The 12,622-nt window shown below is 45.0% G+C and overlaps 1 protein-coding gene across 1 annotated transcript; it reads left to right on the top strand.

The window, feature by feature from the left end:
- Positions 1 to 497: 497 nt before the first annotated feature.
- lmbr1l (limb development membrane protein 1-like) lies at positions 498 to 12,400 on the top strand. Its single transcript, XM_079741791.1, has 17 exons — positions 498 to 714; positions 3,895 to 3,979; positions 5,841 to 5,874; positions 6,114 to 6,253; positions 6,735 to 6,838; positions 7,276 to 7,399; positions 7,483 to 7,551; positions 7,643 to 7,707; positions 7,985 to 8,057; positions 8,148 to 8,237; positions 8,339 to 8,415; positions 8,533 to 8,610; positions 8,706 to 8,779; positions 9,052 to 9,142; positions 9,696 to 9,762; positions 10,099 to 10,260; positions 10,659 to 12,400. The coding sequence occupies exons 1-17, from the start codon at positions 652 to 654 to the stop codon at positions 10,742 to 10,744; spliced, it is 1,482 nt and encodes a 493-aa protein (XP_079597917.1). The 5' UTR covers positions 498 to 651; the 3' UTR covers positions 10,745 to 12,400.
- Positions 12,401 to 12,622: the final 222 nt, after the last annotated feature.

The following is a 12,622-nucleotide window of genomic DNA, read 5'->3' on the forward strand; positions in this document are numbered from 1 at the left end:
CATTCATATGCTCATACCTGGGAGAGAGGATCCTGCATTTCCTCGACATTCCGGTCTCCCGCCCCACAACTTCCGGTGTCCTGCTGCAAATGAGCACTTTGTCCCAGGAGCGAGAAAAAGGACATGACACAAATAAAACCAACATCAGAATAAACGTGGGATTTGACAATAATCCTACAGCATTATATGAAATAAAACGGAAACATACATTCCTCCATGATCATCAGAGGCCAAGCCCTCTCTCTCGCCGCTGAACCCATGTCACCGAAAGTCCCGCCCTCTCTCTCGCTGCCAAACCCGTGTCACTGAAAGTCCCGCCCTCTCTCTCGCTGCCCGACCCATGTCACTGAAAGTCCCGTTGTGAGCATCACGTTGCAGGCGTTCCGTCGGGAGAGAAGAACGCCCTCGAACGGGGTTGCACCGTGGCTGGTTGCCCTTCTATCGGACCACCCCTTCCTCAACACTCCTCGGTTTGCACATTCTTCAAATGCACGTAGTGAGCCAGCATCAACTCCTGGCCATACGTTGAAAATGTAGCCCAACTAAACCAGCGCATCCACCACTTTCCCCAGGAGATGCTCTTTACATCGGCCTGACGTTAATGCTCAGTCCCAGTGATCCCAGCAGGAGGATCTGGAATGGTTCCGGAGAATGGAAGGAGACGACGTGTCGGTCAGGGAGCAACTTTTTCATAACCGCGTCCGGGAGACCATCGTAAGTAACACGGAGAGGAATCCAGTCATTTGATGAACACGTTAACATAAGTAACGTTTCACGGTTAAGGACGACACTTCAGTAGTCCAATGATTGCTTGTCGTGTACGAACAGCTATAAACCTCAGTCAATGCTACTTTTGTTTTAAGGTTACTTTTTAGCCAAGAAAATAAATAATAACCAAGGCAGAATCAGTTATTTAAACATGGCTATGCTTGACATTTCATATCGAGTGTTTTCTCATTTTTGCAGTTTCCAATAATTGGAGGGTTGTTGCAGCTGGTTTCTGTTAAACTCATACCGGGTTCATATATCCTCTTATAATGTCATGGCACCACTGTGGTTTAGTTGCTACTTCAGACCTCCACATTAGTTTTGGTCCACATTTAACGCCATAAAGCACAGCAGTAACGTTGGTGTAGGTGTTGATATGCTTTCATACTGACCCACTTTTCGCAAAGTGTTCTATATGTGTATCGATAGTATGTCGAGGTCTGTCTCGGTGTACATCGTAGTTTATAGCCATGTGAATGGCTCAATTATTGGCACTATGTGGAGACATTGACTTAAATCTGTGTGGACATGACTGCCTAGATAAAGATACAAACAGCACATCTGATCAAAGGCTCCTTGCCTTGAACGAATCAAACCATGGGCTTGTGTTTACAGTCTTAACCTATTGGTTAAGGCTCTCGGAACGAATCCACCCATGGGCTTGTGTTTACAGTCTTAACCTATTCTAGTACGCCTACATGTCCAGTGATGATAATCAGCATTTAAAAGACCACATGCTACCTTACTCAAATAGTTGAGGACAGTCAAATCTGGTCAGTCACCAATAGGTGTTGTTACATACAGCAAACATTATTTGTTAATGTCACACACCCTTGGAACAACCTCAACAGTTTCTTAGAACATCTTCAGTTATGGTTTCTGAAGTTAAACCGTTTGATTATTGATGATATAGAATATGTTGCACTGTGTGACCACCCGGACAGTCCTCTCTAATCAACTGATCTTAAGGCCAAGGGGTTGGACGGTTCCATTGTGCATCACTGTGTTGACATTTTAAAATGACCCCAAAAGTTGTGAGAGGACACACAATGTTGAGACACATAAACACACGGTTCCTCACAGTGTCCTCCCTCCTTCAGCCTTTAATTGACCCTTTTCCCCTGCTTATTGTTTTATCTGTTGGAATATGACAGAGGATTTGCCTAATGTATAGACGGTTATACAATGCTGAACCAGCCCACTGCCTGAGCTGATAAGTTTATGCGCATAACAAATGACTGGTTAATTGCAACATCCCAGCGATCTGTTGCACTAAAGTGCATTATTTTCCTACTGGCATCTTAAATAAGATATTTGATTTGGACACATTTAAAAAATATATTTTATTTGGACACATTTGTCACATTTTACCAATTTTTTTGCCGATGTAATAGCATTGGAGTGGCAGATGCTGGATCACTTTTCCCTTTATCTATTTTATCTTAAATAGGTCAACCCCTCTTGTACCTCTTCATGCATTATAAAGCCTAAAGAGTAGGCCCCTCCCCCATTTTGATCTGTTAATTCGTTCTTTGTAATACTTGCAAAGGAGAAATCGTGAAGTGTTACTGTGTGTCCTCTTTACTTTTGGCATGTAGTGAAATGTAACCAACTGCTTAGCAACTCTTCATCGAAAAACATGGTGCTTTTAAATTCCGTGTCAATTAAAACGGTTAATAAAGTGGTGACTTTATGAGTACTGCCAAAGTTATTCTTAATGGTATGAGCATTCATTATTTTGTTTATGATCTTCTGTAGTAGAATGGATGTGTGTTTGTATGTTATTAGTGGGAAACGTTCTGGTGGCAAACATGACACGCGTTGACAAATCTGTGTGTGTGTGTGTGTGTGTGTGTGTGTGTGTGTGTGTGTGTGTGTGTGTGTGTGTGTGTGTGTGTGTGTGTGTGTGTGTGTGTGTGTGTGTGTGAGAGAGAGAGAAACTGCTAGGAGTGCTGAGGACTAGTTTAGAGGCGTCTCCTTGGACTGCATTAGCAACAGAGAACTCCCTGTAGTCGGTGTTTGTCTACTGAGATACCTGTTAGGTGGGGAAAACAAGTTCAGACATTAAGCAGAGACGGTGCACAAATGTTTTGCACAATGGATTAAACAAACGGGGCAAAGAGCATGTTATTCTTACATTTTCTAGATAATACAGTCTGCAGAATTAACAAATTACATTATTGAGTGCTTCTTTGTTATACATGTCATAGGGCTAATTCGTTTAGTGAATTTCAAAAAGCATTACACCATTAGACATGCAAGGCTTGTATATCTTTGCAGTTTTACCAAAATATCGGCATTGTTTGATCTTTTTCCTTTTCAAACATGAAACCTCCAATTGGAAACAGATTGAATTGTGTTCATGTTGTCACTGTGCGATCGGTCTAAAGCTGTTGCGGATAACCCCTTTAGTTCCAGGCTGCTGGCTGACATGTCACTGTGACCAACTAGCAGACATGCGCTAGCACTTGGGGTGGGAGGTTGTGACTATTCCTAGAGCAGAGATTGCAGCACAACTAATGGCTGAAGCAAATTTGATAGTCATAGTCCATAGTTCAGGGAAGAGCTGATCACTTTGTGCTGACGTTCCATCACTGGGCTTCTGGCTCTCTGCCATTAATCCTCTTAGACCAATATACCCCTCCATGATTGTGTGTGTGTGTGTGCGCGCTTTGGTAGCACTTGATCATAAGCAAAAAAACGGTTCATATTTTATATATTCCTTATAAATTGCCTGATATTTTCATCTGTGTCTATTTAGATCACCCATACAACTGGTTTCCTTGCACATTAAATAATCAGAATGTCGTACAACTTGAGATTTGCACATACAGCAAGTCTGAACCACTGTCATCTTGACTGATCGGTGATAGGCTTTGTGATGAGTCGGTATGCAATTCCTTCTGTATGTTACCCCAGCCTCTACCCCCCCCCCCCCCCCCCCCCTACCCCCACCCTCACCCCCACCCCCCTTCACCTGGCTGCATAATACACAACATCTCTGATGCTAATCAACATGGTCAACATTGTAACTAAAAGTGATATGACTTATCTTGTAGAATATGGACTCAAGCTATTTGGAGAAAGACAGGAATAAAATATGCACACATTTAATTTCCTCTCCAGATCTGTGTGCTCCTGTTCATTGGCCTCTACATCGTGTCCTACCTGATCCTGACACACTTCAAGAAGAATGCAGAGTTTGTCACGGGTGAGCATGAAAGCCAGTCCATCATTCCCACTCTGTGGGTAGCTAAGGCCATCAATTCTCTTATCCCTGCTAGGCTGCTTGGTAAGGTAATCAACACATAAGTATCCTATCAAACCAAAGTGCCCGGAGCAAAACGGTGACAATGTTGACAGCGGAGGTAATGACAAACAAGTTTTTGTAAAGAATTCCTGTAGTGAGAATTTGGAGGGGCACGCCTTGCGTGCAAGCACATGCAAATCTCAAGCAGCAGATGCATATGATTTCCCACAAGCCACCTCTCCTTCTCTGCAAACACACAAGGGTATTTTGGAGTAAATATTGCACCACAAATGTACTCACTATACATGCAACAAGGTCAGATTTAGCTGTGTGGTCACTCTGTTGCACTCAGAATGGTCCTAGTCAATAATATTTCAATAGCACTTGACATCGTGATTTTCAATGGTCGAATGCTATTATCTTTATTTTCTGAGTTGAGTTCATTATGAAACATGTGTTTGTGAGAACCACACTGTAGCCTTTCTCTCTCAGCACAGTCCGCTTCACCTTGGCAGGCACACAGACCCCCAGACTTCTCAGAGGTGGGAGTAACATAACAAAACTCGACATTCACCTGCATAGTCTCCTCAGTCAGACGAAGAATGTTCCTGCAAGATAAACCCATACTGCTCTTCGTCTCCGAAGACCATTCTGCATGGACACAAACATCTCAATCTGTGTTCACCAAGGATAGGCATGGAAAAAAAAATGTTTTCAGTTTCAATATGAATTTCCTTGCTGGTTTATTGGAATCCAAATTAGATGTCAAACAACCCAACAACAAAAGGATCCATTAGGCAATGATTCTTTTTTTATTATTATTACAGACACATTTCATCAATGTGTCGATAACCAAACTTGGAAATAGGTGTGGCGCGCACATCCAAAGGTAATCCACAGGTGCTAGACAATAGTATTGAATATAAGAAAAAAGGAGTGTCTGTTTAAATTACACTGTTTAAATGCTCCAGAAGTGGATTTATTAACAGGCAACGTTTCAATCTCAAGGAATCGAAACGTTGCCTGTTAATAAATCCACTTCTGGGGCATTTAAACAGTGTGCAGACCCTCCTTTTTTCTGATAACCAAACTTGGGTCACATGTCCAAGGGAAATGTTTATTGGGTCCAGCTGTAGCTCCTCCAAACAGCGGCTCTGTATTGTTGCAGCCAACTTGACTTAATGGATGCCTCAGCAGTCTGTGAATGGCTGTGAGAAATCAGAAAACTGTGTCAGTAACAGCTGAGCTGTTGTACCTCAGTGCGACGAAAGAGTTGAGCTTTACAGGTCTATAAATATACCAATATAGCATTGGTTTTAAATGGAGCGCATTTTTCACTTTCTTGTACATGACTCAACCTGATATATGGTTGAACTGGAAGGAAGTCTCATTTTCCTTTATCCTAAGAATTTTTTTGTTGCTACATTTAGTCTATTTTACAGTCCAAATGTGGAACATTTGCCACTAATCAACAAGGAAAATGTGTTCGGCCACAAGCCGAACACATGCACTTTTGGACATTTGCAGTATGTTCTGGACATAATGTTCAGGAGATAAGCTCCCCCTCTCTCTTGGAGAGGTGGTCCCTCTCCACTCACCTGGCTGTCTCACTCACTCACCACCTTGTCCTTCCACACATCATTTTTTTCCCCTCACTGAGCCCAACCAGATAGGAACCCGTTTATTACATTCCAAACATCTCAATGTTTTCCATGTCTTCCGTTCCAGCCGAACATTGTTTAATGTTAGTGAATGTTTTTACAAGCCTGCAGCTGTAGGAAATGGATGTTATCACTCATTTCCTGTGCTTACTTTCTTTCAGACGACATTGAAGATGCCACCGTCAACAAAATTGCGTAAGTGAACGAGCCACAATGATCATTGGTTCCCAATCGGAATTGGAATAGATCACTGGTGACAGTTTAAACGGTGGACATCGTGTTTGGTTGACCTTTGTCCCTACACGCAGGCACAACATAGAAATACTACCCCTCCCTTCCTATCACCTAGATGGTGCTGTACAGTCCCCCATATACCTGATGAGTTTGATTACGTAGACTCAACCCCTACCCATGTGTCCGTCCTCCCTACGCAGGCTGTGGTTGTGCACCTTCACGCTCTCGGTGGCGGTGTGTGCGGTGCTGCTGCTGCCCATCTCCATCCTGTCCAACGAGGTGCTGATCACCTTCCCTCAGAGCTACTACATGCGCTGGCTCAACGGCTCGCTCATCCACGGTACGCCTCCGGCCTCTCTGCACACTCAGCTTACACTCAAATTCCCCTGTGCTCGCATACAGAACATACAGGACATTCCTCCCGGGGTCAGGCAGAAGCCAAACCGACCAGCACTGAGTAATGACAATGACGCCACCAAAGATGATATTTACCACGGATCAGTGTCGACAATGCCCGTCCTCTTCCTCCTATACCATGGTGATCTACCTCAGGCCTTTACCTCCCTAGTTTCTAGTACGGTTAAGTCGTAAAGATTAACCGTACATAAAGAATGTAGACTAAACAACGGGAAAGGTGTGGCTGAGAAACGTTCAATAAGTACATTGTTTGTTCCACACTTATTCCATGTCAGCCATCGCACATTCCCCATCCTCACCCCCATACTTATCTCACGCTGCGTGGCAGGCCTGTAGCACCCGGTGGTATACAGCGGAACTACAGATGAATGCTTGGTCTAAAGGCTGTGTGTCCTACTCTATAGGCTTGTGGAACCTGGTCTTCCTCTTCTCCAACATGTCCCTCGTCTTTCTGATGCCCTTTGCTTACTTCTTCACCGAGTCCGAGGGGTTTGCAGGTTCCAAGAAGGTACGTGGTTCAATTCACTAATCACCTTAGCCCTTGCCAAAACCCTAGCCCTCACATGGTAGCATCCACCATGCTTCAACAATGGGCAGTAACTTTTTTTTTTGTGAATGGTACATGGACTGCCTTTTATGTAGTGCTTTTCTAACCAGTGGCCACTCAAAGCTCTTTACTATATTGCCTAAAATTCATCTATTCATGCACACATTCACCCAACGACGGCGGAGTCAACCATGCAAGGCGACAGCCAGTTCGTTGGGAGCAGTTAGGGTAAGGTGTCTTGCTCAGGGACACCTCGACACTTTAGGCCAGGAGGAGCCGGGGCTCGAACTAGCAACCTCCTGGTTACCAGCCCACCTGCTCTACCTCCTGAGCCACATGCCGCCCGTGGGCAGTGACTCTCAGGTGCATGGATGATTTGACATGCGTCTGTGTCTTAGGGTGTAATGGCGAGGGTCTATGAGGCAGTAGTGCTGCTGTTGCTGCTGGCGCTGCTGGTGGTGGGGATGGTGTGGGTGGCGTCTGCCCTGCTCCACCACAACATGGCCCGGGAGAGCCTCTACGGTGAGCTCCCAACACGGGGCCAGCACTCTCTTCTGTTGTAATGTAAACGCTGGTCATAACCTGTTGGCTTCCCTTTGTTTCAGACCTGTGGGAGTATTATCTGCCCTACTTTTACTCTGGGATCTCTCTCTTCGGAGTGATGCTGCTCTTACGTGAGGATAGCAGAACCTTTCAAATACAATATGCAATGTGGTTAACACTAGGATTTATCGTGTGTGTGTGTGTGTGTGTTCTCCTCCTCAGTGTGCACCCCCTTTGGCTTGGCCAGGATGTTCAGTGTGACCGGAAGCTTCCTGGTCAAACCCAGGGTGAGGTTCAACTCTGTACACTAAAAGTCAATAATTAAAATGTAGTTGCGTGTTCTTGAGGGGTTATCCGGGGAATAATGAAATGATGAATGGTCTGAGAGCAGTTACTATGTGGGATAAGATATTTGTGTAAAAGCTGTGTAGGTCAATTAATCAAAGAAATGGACAGCAGCAGGAATGGTCAGGTTTATTAGGGCCAGCGTTCCCGCTCTGCTGTATAAATGCAGAATTTCCGTTTGACTGTGATCCTTCTCACTGTGTCCCGTGTCTTTCACAGCTGCTGGAGAACATCGAGGACACTCTGAGCTGCACCATCTTTGAGGAGGCCTCTCTCTCCAGGAAACTCAAGCGTGAGTCAGTCGCCGGGCTCCTCTCTCTGGTGAACCATTTGACCGTGTTTCCATGTGAGGTGCTGAGCATGTTTTTGCGTGTTCTCCTAGGGGGTGGCAGTGCCTCCTGCTGGGTCACAATGAATGTGGAGGCGCTGAAACACGAGTACCACACGGCCCAGACACAGCGCCTCGCCCTGGGTACGTATCCTGGTGAAGCTCTTCCACCGCTCTGGCACATTCATAAATAGACGCTTTGTTTAACGATGTGTACATTTTTTTTATATTATTCTGTTTCACAGAGATGCGTGGGAAAGCATCCCCATGGCAACGTAACCTGGGCTACCCACTAGCGATGCTTCTGCTGCTAGCGCTAACCGTACGTGTATCACCACCACCACGACTGCCGCAACACTGTCCTCTGTGACCTTCACCATAGAGCTAGCATGGCCGCACGTCTCCTTGACCTAACGGCGTATTGCGTTGTGTTTGGCAGGTGGTCTGTATTCTGATGGTGATCTTCAATGTGCTGGAGCTGCTCTTCGATGAAACGGCGATGCCTCGGGGCATGGAGGTGAGGCTTCTGTCTTGGAAATACAGGTTTGTGAGTGTCTCATGTTTTGGGTTGTTTTGGCGGAACTGACCTCTGACGGTGTCTGTGGCTGACAGGACCCTCGTCTTGGCACCGCTTCCTTCTCCATGTTCGGTTCTCTGGGAGCCGCAGTGCAAGTGGTGCTCATCTTGTATCCTTTAATTTGAAGTCATTTACATAGACGAGCACACAGACGAGCACTGCTGTCCACTCTGAGCTCTTCAAGATGTTAGACTGCCTCTGCAGGAGCTGGGTTATCTGTGTGTTGGCATGGAGACCACCTCTGAGGGCTCCTGCTCTGTTAAATCTGTCAACAAACTGATGAGAAGGTTGATCTTTGATAAATGCTTCATGCCTTCCGATATGAGTCATCGATGTCGACGCCTATATAAAAAGAATGAAAACCTTAACCCTGTACACCAGCTACCTAATGGTGTCTTCAGTGGTGGGCTTCTACAGCTCTCCCCTCTTCACCAGCCTCCTACCCCGTGCCCAGGACACCAACCTCACACAGGTAAACCACAACATACACGTTCTTCTCCAAGCTGCAGACTAGACAGTTTGATTCAGAACCAGAGAAGGCACAATAACCAGAGAAGGGAAAACTATGCCATTTATAATCCTCTCAAGTGTGATTGCACTAATGATCTTGATGCTACTGTTAGAAAGAGGAAAACGCAGTCTTTTGAAATATTCAATGTATTTAAATGTATTTGAGCTAAGGATTTAAATTCCTTCCCCAGGTATGGACAGGATTCAACTTGTTGTGTTAAATGCTAGAATCATAAATCATGTCTATCACTCCTGCTCATTGAAGGCAAGAGCATTTAAAATGCAACAACATTGTATCAAACAATGCGAGTGAATCAACCAAACAAACGGTTTACCTGTTTAAGTGAGCGTAGACGTTTAACCACAGGTTTGGCAACATGTAGCAGCATGCTCTAGGAAAAAAACGCAACCCTACTGACACTTGACCAGGGAGGGAGATAAGATGTCAGCATGGAGCACGATGCTTGTGTTTTTCCATTTTAAACCACGACCTCTGACCTGGCCCCTTCTTTCAGATTATCGGGAACTGTGTTTCTCTGCTCATTCTCAGCTCTGCACTGCCGGTCTTTTCACGCACACTTGGTAAGCAGCACTCGGTCACAAGCGGCTAATGCACCATTCACCGTGAGAAACCCTCTCACAATGCCGTTAGTGCTACTTTAGCAACATGAGCTGTGATCCTCTGGTTGGCCACCAGGGGGCATGTGTGTCGCGCTGATGGCTGTGGCGGTTGAAGGCTGCCTTGTGAATAGAAGAAGAACCAATGCATTACAACTATTGTTTTGTTCATAGAACCAGCACTTTTTTACCTAACGTCTTGTTCATAGACCCGACGCATTTACACCTAATGTCTTCTTCATAGAACCAACCAATTTCCACCTTGTTAATTGAATTAATTTCCACCTACACGGGATCCAGGGATCACTCGGTTCGATCTCCTCGGGGACTTTGGCCGCTACAACTGGCTGGGGAACTTCTACGTGGTGTTCCTGTACAACATGATGTTCGCTGGCCTGACCTCGGCCTCCCTCATCAAGACGGTCACATGGGCGGTGCAACGAGAGCTCATCCGTGCCTTTGGTCAGTATTATTATTTTGTGCCCCCCCCCCCCCCCCCCCCCCCCCCCCAATGTTCCAGCACCCCCCCCCCAGTGTTCAAGAGGGCTGGTCCCTTCCTCAGATAGAAAGATACAATCCTTCAGGAAGGTGAGGGGACGGGAGCAGTCTCTCCTTGGGGACACACACACACACACACACACACACACACACACACACACACACACACACACACACACACACACACACACACACACACACACACACACACACACACCCTCTTCCTCAAGACGCTGATAGCATCTCTGCTGCCCTTTAAACCTCTCTTTTGTTCTCTGACCCGTGGTCGTCTGGTTTATTCTTTCCTTGTGTTTCCTACAGCTCACTGTGTGATTTCTGGTCCTTTCTGCTTCTCCCTGCAGGTCTGCACAGGCTTCCCCTCACAGTGTCCCGCTCCACCGTCCCCTTCAGACTGCTCCTGGCCAGCGGCCTGTCTAAGATCCAGTGAGTCTGGGCTCCTCACCACCTCATCAACTGGGACCTGCAATGGACCAGGGACTTGAGTTCAGTCTGCCATGGGATTGGCCCTCGGGTCCCCCCTCCATCAAGTTGCAGTCTTAGCCTTCTCTGTTATAAGAAGCTGGAGGGGTTTTTGGGGTGCAGAATGACCAATGGGAGTTCTGCCCAGAGACACTTTTCTTCAAAGGTGGAAGCAACGTTGATGAGATGCTAGCGTTGGCTAATGGCTAACAGCTCGGACATTCACTGTCCATGAAATAAAAAGGGATCAAGGCCGTTTTCCCATTCTTGGCGTCATTTAAACATGACCACAGCAAGCATTCCTACTCCCCTCCCCTCACAGGCCTTATAGAAACACAATCTCTTTGGATGGTCATTTCTATGGACACATGAAGCCAGCAATGTTATTTTGGAATATATTTTGTTTTCTCTTGAGAACACATTTCCTCTTCCTGCTCTTAAGTCTTAAGGTTCCACTCTCCTCCTCATGGCTTCCCCTCTTAAGTGTCACCACTGTTTCAGGAGGTCTCCATTCCATGGTGTGTTGGTCTACTTTGCAGTACTGCCATTCTGTTGTGCTAATGAGAGGAGCCTCTGCCTGGGGCCATCTGGTGAAGTAATGCTGTCTTCACCTTCTGCTTTCTGAGGATTTGGGGATCATCTTAAAATTGGGGGACCATGGGAAGGCACCGGACAAGGCCGCACTATTGCGCAACAAGCATTTACTGTGATGATCACTTATTGTGAGTCTATGCATTATTCTGAGTATTTAAGTCTCTGTGATTCTGTATGAAACACATGCACTAACAAAAATGGCTTTACACTTTTGACCTGTAAGATTTACACGTCAGTGTTTTTATTCCTTTCCTGCATGGGTTTCATAATGCAGAGGGACTCTGGACCTTTAGACCAATCAAACTGTGAAACCTAAACGTGGAAAAAAACTAAGTGCAATATTTTATACTCGGGAGTTTTACACTTTAGCTTCAGAAATTGTTTAGTTCTTATCTTCTAATGGGAGTTACTTTTCTAGGATTAGTTTTACAGGGACTTTCAGTGGATGTGTAGGATCCTTTTGTATTTTTTTTTTAAAGCAAATGTGACATGAGATCGATTCAATCATTCCAAATCCCTTCATTTTTTTTTTTCTGTTTCCTTTTTTGAATTTTTTTTTAACGCGATGTACTCTTAGTGATTCCATGTCACTGTGTAGGCTACTATTTGCTACTTTGCTGTATCAGCAGGAGATTATCAGTGAGGTTGGTGTGGCCAGCAGGGGGCAGCCGCTCATATATTCAAATCCTTTTGCGCTCTCAATACATGATCATCTGGCAGTTCACTCCCCGGCCAGTAATTACGTGGAGCGCTTTTTTGAGCTTTCATTCAGTAAGATTTATCTGGTTCTACTTTGTGGGAACGTGTGTTCATTTAGGGCTTATTGTGATGATAATTGTCACTTCTGCATATTGCGTCCTAGGCAATCACTTTTCACAGGTGTAAAAAAACAATGTAATGTATGGCTGAACCATTTACAAAATGTCTTTAGAGCTGTTCTCAAAGATGGCCAAGCTGTTTTTTTTATCTTTGTAAAATCCTGATATTTCAGATTTATCTCAACTGAATTATCTGACAATGACAATGTTGTTTATTGAGCCAAAATGCTAATAAATGTTTTGTATACAAAATTGATGCATGTATTTGTTAGATAAAGGATTCTACAAAAAAATGTATGATTGTTTTATAACAAACTTTGTATTGCGTTAAACCTCCGTGGCCCATTGTGTTAATGTACCCATTACCACACCACCATGTCCCCTTATTCTAGTTGTGTGTTTCTGGCGGTCCCTTTATCCTAGTTGTGTGTTTG

The sequence above is a fragment of the Pollachius pollachius genome, assembly GCF_949987615.1.
Source record: "Pollachius pollachius genome assembly, chromosome: 8".
Taxonomy (NCBI): Eukaryota; Metazoa; Chordata; class Actinopteri; order Gadiformes; family Gadidae; genus Pollachius; species Pollachius pollachius.

What these genes read in the sequence shown, in the direction of transcription:
- lmbr1l (XM_079741791.1), top strand. Translation starts at nt 652, where the DNA reads ATGGAAGGAGACGACGTGTCGGTCAGGGAGCAACTTTTTCATAACCGC. An exon ending in GAATGCAGAGTTTGTCACGG is followed by an intron (nt 3,980 to 5,840) that starts GTGAGCATGAAA and finishes ACTTTCTTTCAG; the next exon opens with ACGACATTGAAGATGCCACC. An exon ending in TTCTGCTGCTAGCGCTAACC is followed by an intron (nt 8,416 to 8,532) that starts GTACGTGTATCA and finishes TGTGTTTGGCAG; the next exon opens with GTGGTCTGTATTCTGATGGT.